Genomic DNA, 25,183 nt, shown 5'->3' on the forward strand with positions numbered 1-25,183 from the left:
ATATCTTGGTTCTCAAAGATACTTTCAGTTTTATTAAGTTATAATTTACCTGCAATAAGATTGACCCTAATTTTTAGCGTACAGTTCTTCAAAATTCGACAAATGGATACAGTCGTGTGAACCACCACCTCCATGAATAACATATAGGACAGATCCATCCCCCCTAAAAGTTTCTCTATGTCCCTCTGTAACCAAACTAACGTGAATTTGCTCCTTGGTGAGTCACAGATTAAAACTATCCCAGGTGATGTCATGAGCACTAGGTGTTATATACAACTGATGAATCACTGAACTCTACCTCTGAAACTGATGATAAACTATATGTTAATGAATTGAATTTAAGTAAAATAAAATGAAAAAAAATATGACACCAGGCAAGTTGTCGCACAAAGGAAACTATTTGCAGCAAATAAGGGGATCATGGGGAATAACTTCCAAAGCTGTGACACCTGGAGCAAGCATGGGTGGGTTCCTTTTATGTAGGATTAGGATGAATGTTTAAAAAGGGGAGCCTTGTCATCCTATGTAGAGGTGGGTGGAAGGCCAAGCATGTGCCTTAAGGAAACGTGCCCCTGCGTATACTGTATGTTATGTAAATGAGGCTTGTGCTCCCCCTTGGGTAGAGATTTTAAGTTACAGTGAGGTAAGGTAGTTGCCGGTTAATCTAGAGGTCCCTCCATGGTCCAATCTGTGTGGGCTTGAGTGAGGGGTTATGCTTAAACTGGTCTGGGTGGTCTGGGCTGTGGGGAGGGTCTTGTCAGGTGAGTCACTATTGCTTGAGGGGTGGTAGTTTTCAGTTTTTGGTGATTATGACTAAAGCTACTCTAAGAATTTGCAGGTGATTGTGTGAACATAAGTTTTTATGTCACCTAGAAGTGAGATTGTTGGGTCATATGGTAAGCATATGTTTAAGAAAGAGCTACATTATTTTCCAAAGTGGCTGTGCCATTTTGCATTGCCACTGGAAATGCATGGGAGTTCCACTTAGTCCGCCATCTGGACAGTACTTTGGCATCGTCAGTTGTTTGTTTTAAGCCATTTTAAGTTTGTCGTAGTATCTCATTGTGGATTTAATTTGCATTTTTTCTGATAACTAATGGTAATGAACATCTTGTGTGCTTAGCTGTCACCTGTATGTCATCTTTGGTGAAGCGACTGTTCACATCTTTTGCCCGTTTCCTCCACACCCCCCCCCCCCCCGCCCCATTTCTTAATTGGATTTGTTTTCTTGTTAAGTTTTGAGAGTTTTAAAAAAATTATATTCTAGATAAAAGACACTGATCAGTTATTTAATTCATAAATATTTTCTCCCAGCCTTAGTACACATTTTACTATTCTGCATGACAAGATGAGAGTTTGCCAAAGCTATATTGTGAAATAAGATGGCTGTCTCCAAGAAAAGCAATTTGTGATTGAGTTGCTAGCTGAAATAGCTCTTTTTTTTTTTTTTTTTTTTTCTCCACAGATTCTCATTTTTACATGAAAGAATGCCTGGCAAACTGGTTATTGAGACTTACATATGTTCTCAAATTTCAACATTATCTAAAAAGTAGTTGAGATATTTTCTCAAAAATGAATAAAGTGAACCTGTCACTTAATGGAAAACAATTGACAGTTTTTTGGCTGGTGATAAAATTAAGAACTTTTTTAAAAAATAGAATTTTGGAAAGCTTCTATGAACTATCATTTTACAGGTTCTCAATAGTTAAGGTTTTTTTTTTTTTTTTTTTTTTGGACAGAAGTTTATTAAGTAGAGATATAGAGAAAGCTCTCAGAAGTGAGAAGGGTCCCAACAGGGTTGCCCAATAGTTAAGTTTTTCTGATGAGCTTGGTGGAGATATTACATGATTTTGGATATTGTGTAGTGAAAATGGCATTTGCGAGACCTGTGTGATACTGAGTAAACTAATACTTTCCAGATGACCAGACCAGTACATGTGATAAAGTCAAACATGGGTAGGTAAAAGATCCATTCAAAATACCAGGTAGGGCAATGGATTATAATGCATGAAGGGTTCAAAAAGTCTCTGATACAGTTTCATGTTCCACATTGCAACTAACCTTTAAGAAACTGCCACTTTGTTGAGTTTTGGTACAGCGCCAAAAAGGAATATCCACAATTATCTAAAAAGGCTATTAAAACACTCCTCTGTTTTCCATCTGTCTATCTATATGAGGCTGGATTTCCCTCATATATTTCAACAAAACATATCAACAGACTGAACATAGAAGGAGATATGAGAATCCGCTGTCTTCTATTAAACCAGATATTAAAGAGATCTGCAAACGTGAAAAACTGTATTTTTTTTTGTTTTAGAAATTTGTTTTTTTTGCAAAAACATTAACATGTAGCAGGCTCATTATATTTGATTACTTGATCAATACTTTTTTTAAATGACTGTTTGAGTTTCTAATATGGTAAATGGCGATAGATAAGTAGCCCACATCAATCTAAGTTCTTTGGGGTCTTCATTAATTTTGAAGGGTCCAAAGGAGCCCTGAGATCAAACAAAGGTATGGATTGCTACTTAAGAGAATTTAATTCCAGCATCATGGCTGTGTTCTGGTGGTGGAGCATGTGGTATGCCCTGGCCTGAGGCTTCTTTGGTTTAAGGCTTCTAGTTCTCAAAAAGGAATTTATATTTACCTTACAGAATTGCTTATTCTTAAATTCTTCAAGATGAGATATCATTATAGATACCTCTAACTCTCTTCCACTCTTACAAATAAACCAAGTACCTCGTACTATGGGAAGATACGTACCTCTTTCTCCACCAAATCAACCAGAAACCTTACTAGAAAGTAAAAACACTTCGTCCTTCCCCTTTTTCTATTAAATAGTTTCTCATTAGCACTGAAAGTATAAGGCTGAGATGGGAGGAACAATGAGAGGACTCTGCTAACCCACAAACCAGGTGTTGAAGAGACCTGGAGAGATGTCACTGTTGGCCACATAGCTCAATGAGATATTAAGCCTGGCCCAAGAGCTGTATTCTCTATTTAACACTCAACTTTTAGCTCTCATGAGTATTCTTAAACTGAAATATTCTTGTAAGGCACCTTTCTTCATCTTGTCACTGCTTTATCTTTTGGTACTTAAACTGTCAGAGGGAATAGGATGCATGCAGTTTCTGTCTTAAAGCTATAGGCAGCAAACACCTGAAGTGAACACCCAGAAGTGGTTAAGAAATCATTGAAGGATCAAAGCAGATCTCTTAGTTTAGGTGCATGAAGATTATCTTTGTACACAAGAGACCATATGGTTACAAAATGATTCCTTTTTGGCTTTTATATGCAGTAGTATTCAATTATAACATTTAAATTGTGGCTATAGACCCATTGTTAGAAGGCCAGATTTTTTTTTTCTCTTCTGTGTCTATCTTTATTTGCACTTTCAAAAAGTTACAGTGTCATTCTCACTACGCCAATATAGAATGCTACCTCAAGAGTGGTTGGTCTTTTTTTTTTTTTTTTAATCTCACTTTTATTTCTTTTTCCGAGTTTTAATTTAAATTTCAGTTAACCTACAGTGTAATACTAGTTTTAGGTATAGAATCGAATGATTCAACACTTCTCTACATCACTGGGTGCTCATCAGGACAAGTGTCCTTCATCCCATCACCTGTTCAACCCAAATCTCTCCTCCCCCATCTCCCCACTGGTAACCATCAGTGTGTTCTCTACAGTTAAGAGTCTGCTTCTTGGTTTTCCTCTCTTCCCCATCAACCCATGTTCCTTTTTTTTTTTTGTTTCTTAAATTCCACATATGAATGAAATCATACAGTATTTGTCTTTTTCTAACTTTGCTTAGCGTAACACTCTCTAACTCCATTCAAGTCAAATGACAGATTTCATTCTTTTTATGGTTGAGTATTATTCCTCTGTATGTGTATCTGTGTATCTTCTTTATCCATTCATCAGTTGATGGACACTTGGGCTTTTTCCATAATTTGCATATTGTTGATAATGTTGCTATAAACATCAGGGTGCATGTAACCCTTCAAATTAGTATTTTTGTATCCTTTGGGTAAATACCTAGTAGTGTCATTGCTGGATTTTAGGGTAGTTGTATTTTTAACTTTTTTGAGGAACCTCCATACTGTTTCCAGATTGGCTGCACCAGTTTGCATTCCTGCCAACAGAGGATGAGGGTTCCCGTTTCTCCACATCCTCGCCAACATCTATTGTTTCCTGTGTTGTTAATTTTAGTCATTTTGGCTGGTGTGAGGTGATATCTCCTTGTAATTTTGAGGTGTTTTCTTGATGATGAGTGATGTTGAGCATCTTTTCATGTGTCTGTTGGCCATCTGTATGTCTTCTCTGGAAAATGTCTATTCATGTCTTCTGCCCATTTCTTAATGGGATTATTTGTTTTTTAGGTATTGAGTTTGTTAGGTTCTTTATGGATTTTGCATACTAACCCTTTATCAGATATGTCACTTGCAAATATCTCCTCCCATTCTGAAGGTTGCTTTTTAGTTTTGTTAATTGTTTCCTTAGCTTTGCAGAAACTTTTTATTTTGATGAAGTCCCAGTAGTTTGTTTTTGCTTCTCTTGCCTCAGGAGACATACCTAGTAAGAAGTTGCTGTGGCCAATATCAAAGAGGTTGCTGCCTGTGTTCTCTAGGATTATGATGATTTTCTCTCTCGCATTTAGGTCTTTTATCCATTTTGAATTTGTTTTTGTGTATAGTGTAAGAAAGTGGCCCAGTTTCATTCTTCTGCATGTTGCTGTCCAGTTTTCCCAACACCATTTGTGGAAGAGACTGTCTTTTTTCCCATTGGATATTCTTTCCTGCTTTGTCAAAGATTAGTTGACCATATACTTGTGGGTCCATTCTGGGTTTTCTATCTGTTCCATTGATCTCTGTGTCTGTTTTTGTGCCAGTATCATATTTTTTCTGTTGATAGCTACAGCTTTGTAATATAGCTTGAAGTCCAGAATTGTGAGGCCTCTGGCTTTTTCTTTTTTCTTTTAAAGATTTTACTTATTTATTCATGAGGGTCACAGAGAGAGGCAGAGACTTAGGCAGAGGGAGAAGCAGGCTCCCTATAGGGAGCCCTATGTGTGTGGGGGGAGGGGTTGGGGGGGAATTGATCCCAGGACCCCGGCCTGGATCACTTGAGACAAAGGCAGATACTCAAGGACTGAGCAACACCCAGGTGCCCCTGTTTTGCTTTTTCAAGATTGCTTTGGCTATGTGGGCTCTTTTGTGGTTCCATATACATTTTAGGATTGTTTGTTCTATCTCTGAAAAATACTGTTGGTAGTTTGTTAGGGATACCACTTAATGTGTAGGTTGCTTTGGGTAGTATAGACATTTTGGCAATATTCTCCCAAGCCTTGAGAATGGAAATGGAGAAAATTTTTAAAACCTTGTGGCTATATCTAATTTGAAAGCATTCTCAATCATACCATTTAATGGCCTAGTTTAATTTTTCTAAGCCAGAAACACACTCATTTGCTATATGTATGTTGTATACTTATATATGTTTAAAGCTATAATATTAGAAAATCTTCTAGTGAGATTTTGGATTTAAAAATGTCTCAAATTAAAGACAAGCTGCTGAATGGGAAAAGATATTTACAAATGACATATCTGATAAAGGGTTAGTGTCCAAAATATATAAAAGATTGATAAAGCTCAACACCCCCCAAAAACCAATTAAAAATGAGCAGAAGACATGAGCAGGCGTTTCTCCAAAGAAGACATATGGATGGCCAAGGGACACATGAAAAGATGTTCAACATCACTCATCATCAGGGAAATGCAAATCAAAACTACAATGAGGTATTACCTCACACCTGTCAGAATGGCTAAAACCAAAAAGGCAAGAAACAAGTGTTAGCGAGGATGCAAAGAAATATGAACCCTCATGCACTGCTGGTGGGAGTGCAAATTGGTGTAGCCACCGTGGAAAACAGTATAGCAGTTCCTCAAAAGTAGGACTATCCAACCACCCAGGAATTGCACTACTAGATATTTACTAAAAAAATACAAATACAGTAATTTAAAGGGTTACATGTACCCTTATGTTTATTGTAGCATTATTTACAATAACCAAGATACAGAAGCAGCCCAAGTATCCATTGATAGATGAATGGGTAAAGAAGATGTGGTGTGTGTATACATATACATATATATATACATATACCCACAATGAAATATTATGTAGCCAAAAAAGAAATGAAATCTTGTCATTTGGAGAACAACATGAATAGAGCTAGTGGATATAATGCTAAGTGAAATAAGTCAGTGAGAGAAAGACAAATACCATACGATTTCACTCATATGTGGAATTTACGAAACAAAACAAATGGGCAGCGGAGAAAAAGACAAATCAAGAAACAGACTCATTAACTATGGAGAACAAACTGATGGTCACCAGAGGGGAGGTAAATGGGGGGATGGGTGAAAAAGGTGATGGGGATTAGGAGTATATTTACCATGATGAGCACTGAGTAATGTATGAAATTTTTGAATCACTGTATTGTATAGCTGAAACTCACCTAATACTGTATGTTAACTATACTGGAATTAAGAAAAAATTAAGTCTCAGATTAAAATACTTCCCTTCTGATAAAGAAGATGTGGTTTACGTATACAATGGAATATTACTCAGCCATTAGAAATGACAAATACCCACCATTTGCTTCAACGTGGATGGAACTGGAGGGTATTATGCTGAGTGAAATAAGTCAATCAGAGAAGGACAAACATTATATGGTCTCATTTATTTGAATATAAATAATAGTGAAAGGGAATAGAGGGGAAGGGAGAAGAAGTGGGTAGGAAATATCAGAAAGGGAGACAGAACATGGAAGACTCCTAACTCTGAGAAACGAACTAGGAGTGGTGGAAGGGGAGGAGGGTGGGGGGTGGGGGTGACTGGGTGGCGGGCACTGAGGGGGGCACTTGACGGGATGAGCACTGGGTGTTATTCTGTATGTTGGCAAATTGAACGCCAATAAAAAATAAATTTATTATTAAAAAAATAATAATAAAATAAAATACTTCCCTTCTGAAAGACTAGCTACATAAGTAGCCCTTCTTCTATCCTTTTCACCCACACCACCCCTCACTCCCCAAGAAAAGGAAAGCTGTGTTAGGATTTGTTCATATGAACATAAATTACTATCACACCAAATGGCAGCATATGTTAATGTTAATGTGGCACTTCAGTTAATTTGTAGGATTGCTTCTTATGTGACTTTTTAAGTATAGTCTGTTGAGAGAAAAATTAAATTTTGTCCTTCTGAAATAAATTTGAAATAGCTACTTAAATAATGACTATTTTATTCCAAGATCAGTTTAGAATATAATACAGTTATTTTTAAAGGGTTGAACTTTGATATTTGTCCGGGAGGAGCTTTCTCTAAAGCTCAGAAAACACTTTTGGGAATGGTAGTTGCTGAATATGGTATGTGATCATAAGTGTTAACTTATGTCAGGCAGTAGTTGACTTGTTCATGGAACATGTTGTCTGTGATTTCTGTCCTTTCCCTTCACCTTGATTACAGAGAGGTACAGAAAGCAGTCAACACTGCCCAGGGATTATTTCAGAGATGGACAGAGCTCCTCCAAGATCCCTCCACAGCAACGAGGGAAGAAATCGACTGGACCACTAATGAGCTGAGAAACAATCTCCGGAGCATAGAATGGGATTTGGAGGACCTTGATGAGACCATCAATATCCTTTTCTATGGTGCCTATGCCTTTGGGATAAACAGAACAAGTTTACAAGTGAACAAGTTTTTCTCAAGATGTCTCAAGTACATCAATTAGATATTTCCTTTTATAATTGATTGATGTTGCTGTTATTTGTATCATGCCACACTTGAAATAATTGCCTAGTAAACAAAGGCATAGGGGCCACATTCATCTATGGTGTGTGATAAATCCGGCAGTGTGAAGACATTATATAGTGCAGTGGTTATAAGCTCGGACCCTGAAGTCAGACTGTGTGTTCAAGTCCTGGCGACACCAGTTACTGACTGTATGACTCTGGGCACGTTGCTCTCCGCTTCAGTTTCCTCCTTGGTAGAAAGTTAGGATAATAGTAGTACCTGTCTCATAGGGTTGTTGCAAGGTTAGCAGGTAAGTGTGGTGCCTGCTACACAGTGAGCTTCTGTGAGTGTCAGCAGTCATTATTACATAGACGTGAATACAGACCAGTGTCCTACATTGTTAATTAGGAATCAAAAGAAAATCCTTTTGTGGACTTTTTTCCTGTTCAAGAAGTGATGTTACAATGCCACTGTCCATCAGAGAGGCATTTTGTATCATGAAACTGCACTTAATAAAAGTAGATCTGTTACGTTAAGTCATGCTGTTGGTGTTCAGTAAGTCCACTGACCTAACTGATGAACCAGAGAACCATAGCGTTTTTCTTCAGCTAGAAAAATTCCAGTTAATCACAAATTTTGAAGATCTGCCAGTTGCATTTCTCAATTCTCTCTTGTTCTCTCTATAAGTGCAATCTAGGAAACCAGCTTTTCAGGTTCATATAGAGTTGATGTGTGGAGGGCATAATCTTTATATTTCTGTTAATCATAGTGATCCTAGATGCTTTTAAAATTATTTAAAAAGTAGATTGTTAAAAATTAGTGGAGCAAAATGAGAGGGTAGAATCAGAAGCACAGGTACAGGGAGATACTTGAGATGGAGGGAAGAGAAGAAAATTGGGAACACAGAAAATTGTGAGAAAAGGGGCAGCACTGTTAGCAAATCCATGCACACCTTGGAGATAGTGAGAGTTTGGCTACAGACCATAGCAATAAAGTTGAGTATCGTGGTAAAGCAATTCAAGTGAATTTTTTGGGTTTCCTGGTGCATATTAAAAGTTGTGTCAACACTATACTGTAGTTTGTTAAGTGCAATAGTATTTCATCTAAAAACAATATATATATATATATCTTAATTTAAAAATACTTTATTACTGGGGCACTTGGCTGGCTCAGTAGGTAGAGCATGTGACTCTTGATCTTGGGGGTTATAAGCTCAAGCCCTACATTGGGTGTAGAGATTACTTAAAATCTTTAAAAAAAATACTTCATTGCTAAAAAATTCCTAGTCATCATCTAAGCTTTCAGTGAGTCACAGTCAATCAGATCACCATAACAACTACAATAATGAAAAAGCTTGAAATACTGAGAGAATTACCAAAATGTCACACAGGGGCATGAAGTGAGCGAATGCTATTGGAAAAATGACACCGATAGACTTGTTCGACACAAGGTTGCCAGAAGCCTTCGATTTGTAAAAAAGAAAACAAAACAAACCAGTGTCTGCTAAGCACAGTAAAACAAAGCACAATAAAATGAGGTATGCCTGTGTATTCATCATTCATTCAGCAAATAATCATTGAGTGTACCACAGGCTAGATATTTTGTTAGATACTGAGATTGGATTTTTTTTTTTTTAAGATTTTATTTATTCATGTGACACAGAGAGAGCCAGAGACCTAGGCAGACGGAGATGCAGGCTCCCCATGGGAGCCCGATGCAAGACTCGATCCCAGGTCCCCAGGATCACCATCTGAGCCGAAAGCAGACACTCAACCACTGAGCCACCCAGGTGTCCCTGAGATTGGATTAAGGCAAAACAGTATACCAGCCCTCACAGACCAGATGGTGGGGAGTGGCGAGGAGCTCAAAGGACAGGGGAACAGACATTAATCAAATAACGCTATATATTAGCAGACTATAAGAGAAAAGACCAGAGAGCCATGCGAGTATCTGACATGGGGCGGCAGGACCGGACTGGGAGTGAGGAGATTAGGAGAATGTTGAAAGAAAAATTGAATTTTGTCCTTCTCAGATAAACTTGATACAGCTACTTAAATAATGACTTCAGTTTGTACATTTGGGGATTAAGAGTACACTTATCATAATTAGCACTGAATAATGTGTGAGATTGTTGAATCACTGTGTTGTACACCAGAAGAAGCCTCAGCCTCTGGATTAATAAGCAGGGTTAGCTTCTTGACATGAGTAGAGTGGTTTGGAATAGCAGATGAAAAAGGTATGCAAAGCTGTCCTGGGAAAGGTGGTCTATAGTCAGAAAAGAGTAGCTACCAAATGCTGGCAGGTGTCTGGGAGAGCGTAGTTCAGCTGTAGTCAGCCAGCCATGGATTCCTAGTGAACTCAGTCAGCAGAGGCTGTGTTTCCTAACCCGGTGGGTCTTCTCCATTTGGAGGCACAGAGATCCTCATAGTGGTGGGAGGAGAAGGTTTGAGAATGATGTGTGGCAAGTTGACCGTGTCTTAAGAAAACATTTAAGCTGGATACTGTTGCTTGCCTCTGAGAGATTTTGTGGTTTAACATGATGTTGTTGTTAGGCTTCTAATGATAAAATTGCTTTCCCTTGACTTTTTGACTCACGCATAGTTGAAGCAAACCCTAGAAAATTCAACCTCGATGCGACTGAATTGAGTATAAGAAAAACCTTCATCACAAGTACTCGGCAGGTTGTCAGGGTAAGAAATACGATCTTATGTGTTATTTGTGCAAGACATAGCTACTCTTCTCAGAACTGTTTCTTAATTGTAAACTAGTAGGTTTAACTCTGAAACTGCTTTTTAGTATGAATGAAATGCCAATATCCCTCACAATTTCTCTGATTCAAATAAAGAAACTTGTTTTTAGTATTGTCAGGCTTATTTCTTAGAGCAAAAATGAGAGTAGATGACTGGCTTTGGGGAGGTTACTTTCCTTGGCTGTCGTTCCTCCAAACCAGTGATCTCTTTGCCTTGTTACTTCTTGGTATACTGTATTTTTGGACAAAAGGAAGAATTACTATTGTAGAAACCATTTGGTTTCTTGATTGATTGGTAATCACTTTACATTGTGAAGAGTGACTCTTACCGGGTTTGGATAGCGGCCTCTTCCACCATCTGAATTGTTTCTGGAACTTTTGCAACCCATGTTACTGACATTTCCATATACAACTGCTTGACAGCCTTTCGGGAGCTGTCCAGAGCAAGCATCCATCAGAATGTAAAAATCCAACTGAACAAGTCGTTAGTTTCAAATTATAGAGCTAATAACCTATTGTTTAAAAAAATAAAAAAACCTAAGAGAAAATATCATTTAAGTCAAATCTCGTCTCCTTGAGATATGTTTGTATTTTGAAACTATATGGCTAAGCCATTTGATTAGCATAACTAGATGTAAGAGAACCAGCTGTCTTTAACATATGTACTAGAAAGCAGCTTCCTTGAATAAAGAAACTTGGGATCATACCAGCGCTAACATATGGCTTTTTAGGAGTCATCTTAGGCAGGAACCTTAGTATGTGTTTGCCAAAGACTTTATGTCATGTGATTTCCTTTTGAAATTATTTCAAATGGTAGGTTATCACTGAACTTTAACTAATTCTTGTTTCTTCTTTTATTCATTAGTTGCCTTTCTATATACATATATCTAAATTATTGTCAAATAAGCCCACACTTTAATGGGCCAGTAACCTTTTTGGACCTAGGTACACCATCTCTATACACTGAGCATTTGGGTTAGACACTCCTAATTGCTCGCCAGTTCAGAATGCTATTCTGATAAGAAAGCCCCTTTTTCTAATAAGGTATATTTCCAATTATTTATTTTATAAATATAGTTTGCTTTTTAAATTTTTTGTAATAGATTTTCTGAAAGATACTTTTTTTTTAAGATTTATTTATTTATTCATGAGAGAGAGAGAGAGAAAGAGGCAGAGACATAGGCAGAGGGAGAAGCAGGCTCCCAACAGGGGGCCCGATGTGGGACTCTATCCTGGATCCTGGGATCACACCCTCAGCGAAAGGCAGATGCTCAACCACTGGGCCACCCAGGCGTCCCACGAAATACACTAATGTAGAGGCTGGTATTTAAGTGGCACCTTGCAGTGAAGCATATATTCCTGAATTCAGTCATTGTATTTGTTCCTTTTGCAAGATAGTACTTTGCAAATTGAAATTCAGAGGTAAATGTATTATAAGTTAAGTTGGTAGAATTAGAAGTAGAAACCAAAGTTCATTTTCTAATACTTGAAAAGGTTTTTCAAGTACATTCTTTGAAAGAAATATTTTAAATCCAGTCCATCCTTCATAGTGTTGTAGTCCTTTTAGAGTTGAAGTCTTCTAAATCATACTTAACTATATATATATTTTTTTCATACTTAACTGTATAATCCAACTGAGTATTATACAGTTTTTAATCGTTCTTGTTTTAATTATGACCCCTTTGGGGGAAGCTGTTCTTGTTTGCTGGTTATAGGTTAACAGTACCTAACTGAGCTTTTGCTGATCTTGTTTTAATAAATTCTAATTGAAACTGTAAAAAGAGAAGGAGGTAGTAATGATGCTAACTTGATTTTCTTTTTAAAGCACCATGTGTTGATTGAATATTATTGCAGTTAGCTAAGCAGCCTTCATATACAGAGATCTCTGGGTTCTAGTTGGAGGAGCTAGAGTGGGATCAGAAAGTGAGCAGATTTGGGAAAGGAGACTTAAGACCAAGCTCTGATTTTGGGATTTGTATATCACAAGATTATGGAGTTTACATAACCGTTAACCATTGTTAACCATTATTAGGAGGTTTTAATTTAGTTGCTCCAAAAAGAATACATTTTGATCCACAATTGATGCCAGTTGTGCTTTCTCCTTCTTAGGTAGGAGAGTCAGCGATACATTGTACATTTGTGTGTGTGTGGTTGTTTTCTCTGAAGAATTACGTCTTGTTTTTCTTTTCAATGAACATTCATTGGTTTTGCTTTTATTTTTTTTAAAGATTTATTTATTTATTTATTCATGATAGACATAGAGAGAGAGAGAGAGAGGCAGAGACCCAGGAGGAGGGAAAAGCAGGCTCCATGCCAGGAGCCCGACGTGGGACTCGATCCCGGGACTCCAGGATCAGGCCCTGGGCCAAAGACAGGCGTTAAACTGCTGAGCCACCCAGGGATCCTTGGTTTTGCTTTTAGAAGCCTCCCTTGTTTCAAGAGTCTTGTTTATGTATGTTTCCCCAAATGTCTTTTAAGGTTGCACCATTTGTCCTAGCTTTGTCCTAAGTTTTGCTCGCAGTTTTTACTGAAGAAAGGAAAATATTCTTTTTTGTGTGTGTGAATATAGCCTTTGATATATTTTTTAAATTTTTATTTATGATAGCCACACAGAGAGAGAGAGAGGCAGAGACATAGGCAGAGGGAGAAGCAGGCTCCATGCACCGGGAGCCCGACGTGGGATTCGATCCCGGGTCTCCAGGATCGCGCCCTGGGCCAGAGGCAGGCACCAAACCGCTGTGCCACCCAGGGATCCCAGCCTTTCATATTTTTGAAGTAATCATTTTTACATTTTGGAGTTACCTACGCATCAGTGATTTACATGTGCAGTTTTTCTGTTGTGAAAATATGTACCAGAAGTGATCTCATTTTAACCTAGTAGAAGAAAGTTTTGCAGTGTATGACAAGAGGGACACAGGGAATGAACTGCTAGGGAACCTAAGTTCTAGGCTCATCTGTGACCTTAATAAATTTCATCATGGCAAGTCACTTAGCCTCTCTAGGCTTGACATATTATCAACTAAATAGTCCTCACAGACATTCTCTAACTTTAACTTTTTAAAGGCAAGGAGAACTATACACCCCCCTGGGGGGGGAAAAAAAAAACTTGTTCCAACCCAAGAATTGTTTACGTTTCATCATAAGACAGACATGATTAACTAAAAAGGGTGAGGTGTGTGCGGTCTGAGCACAGAGGACATTGGCACATGAGACTTCTGAGTGGGAAGTACTGGGATATATAGTGTCCCATTCAGTGATTTCAGAGGACGCTCTGTAATGGGAACAAGAGCGTAAATAACAGATATTTATTGTTCTTTTGGCAGATGAACCAAATTGTGTTGGTGCTAGGTGTTTCTTGTCTGCCGGTTCTAAACTTCATGTGTTAGAGAGAAAATAATTGATTATGGTTTTGGCCTGATGGATTATGATAGAATACCCTTATTAAACTGGTTAGTAACTTAGCTTAAAATTCCAAACCCTAATAAGAAGTAATCTGTTGTGTGGTATCTCACAGCTTTTAACCTATGTAGAAAAAATGCCATCCTGTGGAAGTGAAAGCTGGGCACCTTACCTGCTGCTGTGGCCACACACAGGATGAATACTGCACAGCAATTGGAGAAGTCACAGCCATCAGGGCTAACTGCCCCCTGCCCGCGCACACACACACATATTTTATTAAGCAGAAACTTTAAAAACTGGAACTTTTAAAATATATATTTCCTTAAAGTAATACATGTTCATTAAAGAAAATTAGAAGAATGTCATAAGAGGAAAAAATAGGAAAAGAAACCAAAGCTCAAAATAATAAACACAGAACTTTGTTATATTTTCTCATTTTCGTAATGCATAATAGTTGTATTTTTAGAGTGATCATACTGTTAAGCAATCATAAGCATTTTTATTTTTTTAAATTAAAGGAAAAATCCATACTTGTTTTTATTTATTTATTTATTTATTTTTTAATTTATTTATGATAGTCACAGAGAGAGAGAGAGAGGCAGAGACATAGGCAGAGGGAGAAGTAGGCTCCATGCACCGGGAGCCTGATGTGGGATTCGATCCCGGGTCTCCAGGATCACGCCCTGGGCCAAAGGCAGGCGCCAAACCGCTGCGCCACCCAGGGATCCCCATACTTGTTTTTAAAATGCAAATAATTTTGCCATATGAGAAAGGTGAAAATGCTCCCTCATTCTGTAATTCCCTACTCCCTAGAAATAATCACTGTTAATAGTTTTACATGTTTTCTCTAGCCATTGTATGACCCTGAAATAGACCCTTAAAAGAAATGGCATATTAGTCTGGGTTTAATCTAAGTTACTATTCTCTTGTTTGGACATAGTGCTTATTTCTATATTTCTTTCATATTATAAATAACCTTGCAGTGTACATCTTTGCTTTTTTTGGTGGGGCATATATTTTACTTTACATTAACACTTTTTTTTATTTTAAGATTTTATTTATTTATTCATGAGACAGAGAGAGAGAGAAGCAGAGACACAGGCAGAGGGAGAAGCAGGCTCCATGCGGAGCCCGATGCGGGACTCAGTCCCAGGACTCCAGGATCACACCCTGAGCTGAAGGTGGCACTAAACCGCTGAGCCACCCAGGGATCCCAACATTTTTTTTTTTAAGATTTTGTTTTTAAGTAATCTCCACATGCAACGTGGGACTCTAATTCACAACCCTACAATCAAGAGTTGCATGCTCTACCAACTGAGCCAGCCAGGCGCCCTCTTTATATTGTTTTCTTTTTCTTTCTTTCTTTCTTTTTTTTCTTAAAATAAATCCTAGTAGTGGACTTGCTGGGTCAAGGCCATGAATATTTGATACAAATATCAAGGCTCTTGATACAAAACGTCAAGTTTTTTCAGAGTCCAGTTTACCTTCCAGCCATTGTTCCAGAACAGTAGTGTTTTGTTGTTGTTTTTTACATTTTTATTGAGGTATAACAATAGAGGAAAGTGCACGTATCCCAAGTATACAGCTTTAAGAGTTTGTAAACTGATCATAGCCATGGAAACAGCATCCAGAAGCATTCCAGTGCATTCCTAGCACCCCCTAGAAGGTTCCTTGTGCTCCTTTACATTCTTTATTTCCCTGTTCACTGTCCTGACTTCTAACAGCAAAAACACATCCTACAGATGAAGTTCAAAGGTTAATTGAACTTCAGTTACTTTTTCCATACACGTGTTGATATTTTCATTATGCAAGTAATGTTCATTGTCTTGAAAAAGACTATTATAAAATATATTAAATGCATTTTTTAAAGCATATATTATCCAAATCTATGAACATTTCAGATGTTTGCTCTGTATAGTTAATAATATATATAGGATTATACTATTATTATTATTTAAATATCTGAATATCATCTTAAGCTCTAATTGATAATTAGGAGCCCACAGGCCAGGAAATAATTAGGTGACAGTCTCACTTTAAGGCTTCTAGAATCTAGACCAGAGCAACTGAAACTTCAGAATTCATAAGACTCACCTGGGCACTTGCTAGCTGTACCTTAGAGTCTGCCTGAGTAGGTCTGGGTGGGGTCCAGGGACCAGCATTTTAGCATGCAGGCACAAACGGGGGGCAGGGGGAGGGGAGGCGAGGGAGAGAGTGAATCTCAAGTGGACTCCACGCTGAGCGTGGAGCCCAACTCAGGGATCAGTCTTATGGCCCTGAGATCATGACCTGTGCTGAAATCAAGAGTCAGACACTTAACCAACTGAGCCACCCAGGTGCCTGAGGGACCTGCATTTTTAACACCCATCTCAGGTGACTGACTCAAGTAAATCTCACACATTTAAGAAATATGGCTTCTGTCACTGAATTCCCTTTGTTTTAAATATACCAATATCTTTGTCTTTATTTTTATGGTGAATATTTTCTTTTACTAAGTGTATTTTCCTCAGTTTCTATGGATGGGCTTTTATTTTTTGTCTCTTAAGGTTTGTCAACAGATGAAATAGGTGGAGAATCCTAGAATTTCTGGGTCAGCTGCACCCTAGATGGAGCACCCCTCAGATGTGCTACCTACCCCGTGTCATTACCAAGGGCTCATGTATACTCTTGCTGAAGGCCTCCGACTGTGAGGAGCTTGCTCCTTCTGGATGCACCCTTTCTTATCTGGGGCAACACTGCTGCATTGTGACAAGTTATAATAAAATGATCTCTTTACTTTTGCTCTAAGTAACACTTTTTTTCTACAGAAAAACCAAAGTGATAAATCTAGATCATGAACCAGAACACTCTATGGCCCTGCTTAAAATATTTTTAAGGCCTTCTTCCCATTGCTTTTGCACAGAGGCCTACAATCTATGTAAGAATGGTTTTATGTTTTTTAAAGGATAGTTAGAAAACCCACACACAACAAAGAGCATATGACAGGGTCTGAATGTTCACTGTCTACTCCTTTTCAAACAAAGTTTGCCCACCTGCCTCAGAATAAAATCTCAGTGGCCTGAAGGCCCTGCATGTGGGACCAAGCTTTTCTTCTGTCCCCCGCCCTGAACATGCAGTTGGCTCCTTCAGCCACCCTAACCTGCCTTCTCTAGAGCTAAGGGTACCTTTGTATTTTCTTTTCCTTTTGCCCAGAATTCTCAGCCTTTAGCTCTTCTGGTGGTTGGCTCATTCTTACCCTTTAGATCTCAATTCCAGTGTTACCTCCCATCCTTCTGAAGTGATGTCCATCACCCATTCAATTCCAGCCCTTTTTGTTCCCTTCCTTCCCAACACAGTGATTACCTTTTGATGTGTCTGTGGGATTGCTGTTTGCCTCTTCTCCACTGCAGTATCCGCTCCACGTGGGCAGGAGCTGTGCCTGTTTTACTCTGCTCCAGGTGGGCGCATATTAGGCTTGAGTAAGCATTTGCCAAACATAAAAATGGGTGCTTAGAAAGTTGAAGCAAGGTGATTATTATTCCGACATACCATGGTAGGAATTAGGAAAACTGTGGAATGTCTGATTTGCTGTTCGCATGTCATGGGTCTTGGAAGAAGCCTCTAGGAGCTGAATACCTCAACATTTGCATTTATATAATAGCCTACTTGCCAACAGAAAATTGTATCAAGTATTTTGGCAACTTTTTTTTTTTTTAAAGAAAATTTGTATTACAGTAATCATGTATTCATTTCAAATCATTTGAAAGTCTACTGGGTTGTATTTTTTTAAAAATATTATTTCAAAAAATTTTTTAAAGATTTTATTTATTTATTCATGAGAATACACAGAGAGGAGAGAGAGAGAGAGAGAGGCAGAGACACAGGCAGAGGGAGAAGCAGGCTCCATGCAGGGAGCCCAAAGTGAGACTCGATCCCGGGTCTCCAGGATCACACCCTGGGCTGAAGTCGGTGCTAAACCACTGAGCCACCCGGGCTGCCCGGGCTGTGGTTTTAAATATAAGAAAAAGGGGTTGTATTTAATAAAGTATTTTGCTTTAGGTTGAGTAATGGGTCCGTCAGTTTTTCTTTCCATACGAACTTATTTTTGCTGCTGCTCTGGAAATTCACTCTTGTGTTAGAAATACTCTAGACTGCTGGTGCCTGGCTGGCTCAGTTAGTAGTACATGTGACTTTTGATCTTGGGGTGGTGAGTTTGAGCCCTGCATTGGGTGTAGATTATGAAAGGAAGGTAGGAGAGTCTATACTGCACATGAATCCAATTCAGAAATCAAATAAATAAAATAGAATACTGGAAAGTATTCCCTGGTGCTTAATGGTAAATATACTTGATCCTACAGTGTGTGGTTTTTTTCACATGTGTTCTGTTTGCAGATGCTAGCCCTTGAGCACAGGCTTCTGTGTTTGTGCCCCAGGATTGCCATTTACTGACTGTGTGACCTTAAGAAAGGATCTTAGCCGTTTTAGATCTCAGTCTTTTTACCTATAAAATACAAATAATACAGCTTCACAGAATCATTATGAAAACTCAGTAATAATGTGTGTAACCATACCATGGTGTTCCCAGCCTGTGGTAGGTAACCAGGAAGTATCAGTTCTCTTCCTCTTTCTTCCTATTTGAATTTAATGTCCATGTTACTCCTTTTTAAGGGAATGGGAGTCTTTTATTTGCTTTATTTTTGAGACTTACAAGCTAAAGAATGCTGTCTCTTTGTTTTAAAAAAAAATTCACAGTAATGTATGTATTTTGCTAGCATGTAAAATGTTAATCATGATTTTGTTTTCATGTGTTTTCTGGTCTTCTACTCATCTCATTAGGACATGAAGGATCAGATGTCAGCTTCATCTGTGCAGGCATTAGCTGAACGAAAAAACAGACAGGTGAGTAAACACCTGAACGCACAGTATCAATCAAAGAAAATCGCATGGTTAGGTATTTGGAATTAAAAAATGCTGACGTCTGTGTATAGTGTGTTCAGGCAGAAGGCCTGTATGTGCTGAGGCCGGCAGGTGTTGGAAAAGTCTGATCCCTTTGCCCCAGCCCTGTCCTCTGTCTCTCCCTTGCTCATGCCCTCTATTTCTCTGGTCAGGGCTCCCATAGCACCCTCTGCTTATCCCTGTAGCCCATATATGCAGCCATTCACTCTGCACGTGTTGCACACATTCTGTGTGCCAGGCTCTGGTAAGTGCTATAATTGCTTCCTCTCTTCTTTTTTTCTCTGCTGGACCCCAAGCTCCTTGAAAGTGAGGAGCAGTCGTGTCGGGCTGTTTTTAAATCTCCAGCTGTTGTTACATTGCCCATAGAACTTAACTAGACATTTAATGGGTGAAATTTTATGTAAAGATCTGAGAGGAACCTTACATGTGTGTTATATCAAATCTTTCATCGTTGTATTTTTTTGAGATGAGGTCCAGTTTTTATTAGTTGTTACAGATAAATTATGAAACCTGATTTCAGAAATGCAAGCACACATGATGACATATCAAAAATAAAAGCTGCAAGAGACTAGTCCTTGATTTTTAAGTATCTTTTTTTAAAAGATTTATTTTTTTCAAAGGGGAAGGGGGCACATGTGTACACATGCTACTGGGGGGGAGAAGTAGAGGGAGAGAATCTCAAGCAGACTCTCTGCTGAGCAGAGAACCTAACACAGGACTCGATTACAGGACCCTGTAATCTAAAACCAAGAGTCAAATATTCAATTGACTGAGCCACCCATGTGCCCCTTAAGTAGCTTTTTAAAATTAGACAGTTTGGATAGAAATTCCTTTCCAACTGATAATATCCTTTTAAAAATATATAATAGTCACCTAAAATTTAGATTTAACTTCAATTCTTTTCAGACTTTATGAAGTTACCGATAGTCCATTTAGTACACTGTTTTTTTGTTTTTTTTTTTAATTTTTTTTTAAAATGTTTATTTATTTATGATAGTCACACACACAGAGATAAAGAGAGAGAGAGAGAGAGAGAGGCAGAGACACAAGCAGAGGGAGAAGCAGGCTTCATGCACTGGGAACCCGACGTGGGATTCGATCCCGGGTGTCCAGGATCACGCCCTGGGCCAAAGGCAGGTGCCAAACCGCTGCGCCACCCAGGGATCCCATAGTACACTGTTAATTCAAGGAACAGCTCATCATTTTTAACTAACTAGGAATTGGTAAATCCTTACTTTAGACCTGTGGGTGTTTGTTGACCCATTAAATTTGAAAACAAGTATTGTAAGAGTTCAGAGAGAGGGAAGGGGTTCTCCAGATACCACTTCACCTAATTTTCTTGTTTTCTCTCCCTGCATTTCATTCTTCCAGTTATTGTTGTGGTTTCTTCTTCCTGTCTCCCTCCCTTCCTCTTGCCAGTGATGCTAGGAAAAGCCAGGCGCTAATTCGGCTCATCTGGCATGAACCCTTGAAAGAAGATAAAGGGCATGGCCATGGCTGGTAGAGTTCCCTTTTGTCCTCACTGGAGCTTACAGAAGTTGAGTGACAGTACCCAGAGCAGTTGTGACAGTGAGATATAAGGAACACTTGGCCTCCATTACTCTGAACTTGAATTGTTTTATTCTCTACTACTATTCTTTACTACATAGTAGTAGTAAAAGTGGAACTCACTTAAATGTGTACTTAGACATTGCCTTTCCACGTATGGCTTGGAATTTTGTTTTTGGTGTTGAGTAAAATGTCACAGAGTCACAAATTTTCAGGGAACGGCAGGGCCAGTTTTCTCTAAGCACTCCAGCAGGCAGCCTGCCTCACTGCTTCATGCCAGGACCTCCTGCTCTGGCACCTGCGCACAGGCTGGTCTTCCGGTGCTCTGGGCCCTCTCCATCTTCGTTCCCATGAAAGTAGATTCCTGGAAGGCAGACTGATGAAATCGAATCTGCTTCACAATAAAGCATATAGCTAACTTAACGGCATGACATATGTCCACCTAAGTGTAGACCAGAAAAAACAGACCCAATGGTGACCCCAGGAGCACAAAAGGCTGGCGGAGACTCCAGTTCTCTGTTGGTAGCCTCATGATGTGCTATATATAAACTTTTTTCTGACCTTGAAAAAACTGTCACTTAGCCTCAGTGTCCTCCGTAGATTCTTAGAGTCTTTGCCTTAGAATGAGCAGGCTCTTAAACTTCACAGCCCTGAGATTAGGTTGAGTAGAGCCATGTACAAAAGGCCTTGGGTCTACGTTATACAAAAGACAGTCCCCATGCAACCTCTTGACTGGACTGAGGAGGCCTTGGGCTGCTGGTAGCTCTCGTGACATCCTGGTCCTCTTCTCAGAACTCCCTCAAAACTTAGGCTCTGCGTCTTGAGCTTCCCCGATCCCCATTCCTGAAGTGTGGCTGTTTGACTGAAGTCACCTCTGAAATCAGGTGAGGAGGTCCGTGTCTGTTTGGAGGGGCTTTCAAAGGCCTTTTCAGACAGAGAACTGAGTAATCAGGCTTTAAACAGTTCTGGAGATAAAAAGTACCCGGTAAAAAGATTGGCAATTCCACAAGGAAAGAGGATCTGAGCCAGTACAGCATCTTTTGGTTCTTTGTGCAGGGCTGGTATGAGCAGTAACTTTGACCAACTAGTCAGACAGGCTCATGGGGCTCCCAGTCAGAGCCCACTATGAGAATGAGCTCTCATATTGCTGGCCAGCTTCTTCATGGAGGGCAGACTTATCCCTTTTCCAGACTTATCCTGTTCTGGCTACAAACTTCCTTGAATTCATATTGGGAAACCTGACCCTAGTAAAGAGCTCTGACTTCAGCACCAGTGATTGCCTGGGCTGTCAGGGTCAGGCGCTCATTTGTGACCAATGCCTGCTTGTGAAACACCCCCCACCCCCCGCCAGCTCCTGCTTGGGAAGCCTGTAGCCTTTTAGTTCAGCTGAAGGGCACTGGCATCTATTCATGGGTAAAGTTGAACAGACATTGGTGGTTCTTGTGCCTTCTGTGCATGAGGGGCTGTGATTTAGCTTGTTGTCATTCCAGGCAGCTCTCTCTGCCTCCTTCCGAAGAAACCTGAAAACTTTCTTGGCTCATACTTGAATAAAAAGGACTCTAGATCCTGTGGAATGAGATTAGAACCTATGGATCTCTGATGAACTTCCAACGGTGCTAGGAAGAGCTGGCCTGAAGAGACCAAGTGCTTTTAGATTGTAAAGCAGTATACAGATGGGTGTTTGTTGACTTAGAGTTGACCTTTATTTGTATTTTCATGGGACAAAGCCCATTTCTGAGTCCCATCGGGAGAGCTTAGAGGCAGCGGGTGCCCTTCCTGGCATTCCTGAAATTGTGCCACGCAGGCACCAACCTACACCACTGGACAAAAGGCTGACCCTGTGGAAAAATGCATTGTGAGCAACATGTGAACTCTTTCTGTCACGGTGGTGGAGCTTTTCAGATAGTAATGGCTTGTTTCCCCTGACCCGGCTGCCCCCCACCCTGTTCTGCTCTCACAGGCACTGCTAGGGGACAGCGGTGGCCAGAACTGGAGCACCGGGACAACAGACAAATACGGGCGCCTCGATCGTGAGCTCCAGCTAGCTAACTCCCATTTCATTGAGGAGCAGCAGGCGCAGCAACAGGTACCTGAGAAGCTGCTGGCTGAGGGTGGGGTCAGGGCACCTCCCTCCGTTCTTCTGCCAGCCAGGGACTAGAGCCTGTCCTGTGGCTGCCTGTGTCTCCATGTGCAACGATTGTGTATACGAAGGGCTTTTAAGACCTCCTTCAGAGCACGACCTTTTCAAGAGAACCAAGCTTGATTAGCTCTCTTAGGAAAAACAAACCAGACATCCAAAACTGACAGACAAGGCCATTGATTTAAAAACACGCACACACACACACACACACACAAAAACCCCAGCAACCTCTTCCCCCGCCTCCACTCAGTTTTTTGTTCATTTCAACAAAACACTTTCAGAAAGATCGAGTCTTTGTTTTTTCGTTGAAAATTATTGTTGGTTCCATTATATGTAAAAATGATTGCTTTGCTGGAGGTTACAGGGTAGAAGGAAAATGAGATTGATTATGTTTACATCGTTACTTTAGATATGTGTTATATTTTAAAAAGGAGGCTAATAATAATGTTTCTAAGGATTTGAGGATTATCTATCCATTGAACCTACTGCTTCTTAAATATTATGTTTTATGTATACATGTAGGTTTGTATGTTCTTTTTCCATTGGCCTGCCGGTTTAACTACTTGTCTACTTAAATTGCTATTAATCAAGCAAACTTTTTTTTAATGTAAAAAATGAAGAGGCTACAACACAATTAGAAGTAATTATTTATCACTCAGTAGTTGTCCTTGAGGCAGCCTACTGCCACAGGGCCTCCTCTAGTTTGTCCTTGAGGAGGAAGGAAAGGACTCCTGTATGCAGTTTTCCCACATTCACAGATTTGCTGGCCTCTCTATTGTAGTCAGGCCATGGCAGTCTGTTGTGGATTGAGACCTTGACCCTGGCGGTGGGCTTCCTCTTCCTCAACATCCCATGTCTCAGTGGCCACAGCGCAGGTGCTTTTGACCCTGCTCTGTTCCCTCATGGGACTTGAGTCAACCAGAGTAAATCACTCTTGGTGGTTTCCAGGCCTGCTGACTGTTCACAAGTTGGATCAGCAGAAAGTATCAGTAGCTTGACAACCCAGCCTTTTGAGCAGTGTGTTCTCAGAGGCGATGGTCTGGTCCTTCGATTTCTGGGCTTTGCTTCTGAATGAGAATTGTCCCAAGTTGGCAAGGAAGCTAGCAGCTGCTAGAGTACTGGGCTTGGAACCAGGTAAGATGGATTTTAATTGCTTATTTCCCATTTCCCTGGCACCAGTTGATCGTGGAACAGCAGGATGAGCAGTTGGAGCTGGTCTCTGGCAGCATTGGGGTGCTGAAGAACATGTCCCAGCGCATCGGAGGGGAGCTGGAGGAACAGGCAGTGTGAGTATTGACACGCCCCTCTCGCTGCAGTGAAATTGAGGGGCAAAGCCATCTCACGGGACCCCTAAAAAGCCTGACAGTTACATGGCTAGTAAAACCAAAAGCTGTTTCACTTCTATAGCTGCATCTTTATTCTTACAGACTAGTCTCTCTGCAAAGAAGCAAATTTATCAGATAAAATTTTCAACAGGGTTGGGGCAAAAAAGTTACTATCATGATTATTTTACCCCCTGCAAAAACAGATACAGATTCCTCTAAGCGGATTCTCAGAGTGTTGTGATGAATGGGACTATGAGACAGATATGGCTGTGTAACCTCCCTGGAGAGGATAGGACATGAGCTGACTTCACTCTAATATCCCATGACTCTCCCACTCCATTGAACAGAACTTCTGGCTCTGCATCTTAAACTTTAACGTAATGGAAAAAAGTTTATAAATGTAGCTTCAATTAATGAAAAAATCTTCCCTCTCAAAAAGTAAAAACAAAGCAAATGAAAACATAACTGGGTTTATTTGGTTTTCCTTCAGCGCAGTCTCCTTTTGTGCTCAGAAGTAGACATACCAAAAGCATCATTCTTAAATGCTTTCACTTCATAAATTTTTTTCTGAAAAAATAAGAGCATCCTGTAGGGTATTTCAGAACCTCTCCTATCTCAGTGTTGTGTTCAGCCTTCTACATTCATTCTTCATAAATTCAGACTGGGTGTTTGTTCTGTTAGGAGGTCCTGGGTATCCATAGAGGACCAAACAGAACAGTCCCTGCCATCAGAGAGTTTACCATATACCGCTTTGAACAGACATTCTACAAATGGTGCAAGTCATTAAGAGATGACAGAGAAATAAGGAGGAAGAGCGTGGTGCCTTGAGAGCCCTCACCCAGCTCAGGCTGCATACCTGACTTAGCCCAGGTTGTCCCTGAGAAGTTGTGTTGAACTGGAATCTGAAGAATGTGTGAAAGTGGCCCAGGAGAGGGGTACAGGCAAGGAGAGGGTCAACCAGGAGTTAGAGTGAGAGAGAGTGCATGGGACAGAATGGTCTGGTGTGTGTAGAACATGTGGGTAGAAAGAGAGTCGCAGAAGTCAAGATAGGGAGACAGAACAGAGCAGGGAGGCCTTAGAAGCCTGTTAAGGGGTTAGGATTTTCCCACCTGAGGGGGATAAGAAACATGAAGATTATGTTGGGAGTAATGCCACGGACGGGTTTATGTTCTGGGCAGACCTATCTAGCTGCGGCTTAGGTAACGAACAGTAGTGGAGCAAGACTGGAGGCAGGGGCACCTGGGGGGATACTGGAAGAGTAGTAGTCTAGGCATGCATGTTCATTTTCTGTCTAAAAT

General features: G+C 39.9%; 1 protein-coding gene across 3 annotated transcripts in view; it reads left to right on the forward strand.

Moving 5' to 3' along the window:
- STX6 (syntaxin 6) overlaps positions 1–25,183 on the forward strand; it is a 53,779-nt gene that overhangs the window by 13,775 nt on the left and 14,821 nt on the right. For 2 of the 3 annotated variants that reach the window (XM_041759636.1, XM_041759643.1), the window contains exons 2-6: positions 7,523–7,692; positions 10,385–10,479; positions 18,753–18,815; positions 22,381–22,506; positions 23,740–23,846. In XM_041759636.1, coding sequence (XP_041615570.1) covers positions 7,523–7,692; positions 10,385–10,479; positions 18,753–18,815; positions 22,381–22,506; positions 23,740–23,846 — 561 coding nt within the window. The remainder of the gene's footprint in view (positions 1–7,522; positions 7,693–10,384; positions 10,480–18,752; positions 18,816–22,380; positions 22,507–23,739; positions 23,847–25,183) is intronic. The other variant, XM_041759652.1, reaches the window with a different exon arrangement.

Source organism: Vulpes lagopus, chromosome 1 (assembly GCF_018345385.1).
Source record: "Vulpes lagopus strain Blue_001 chromosome 1, ASM1834538v1, whole genome shotgun sequence".
In the NCBI taxonomy this organism is placed as follows: Eukaryota; Metazoa; Chordata; class Mammalia; order Carnivora; family Canidae; genus Vulpes; species Vulpes lagopus.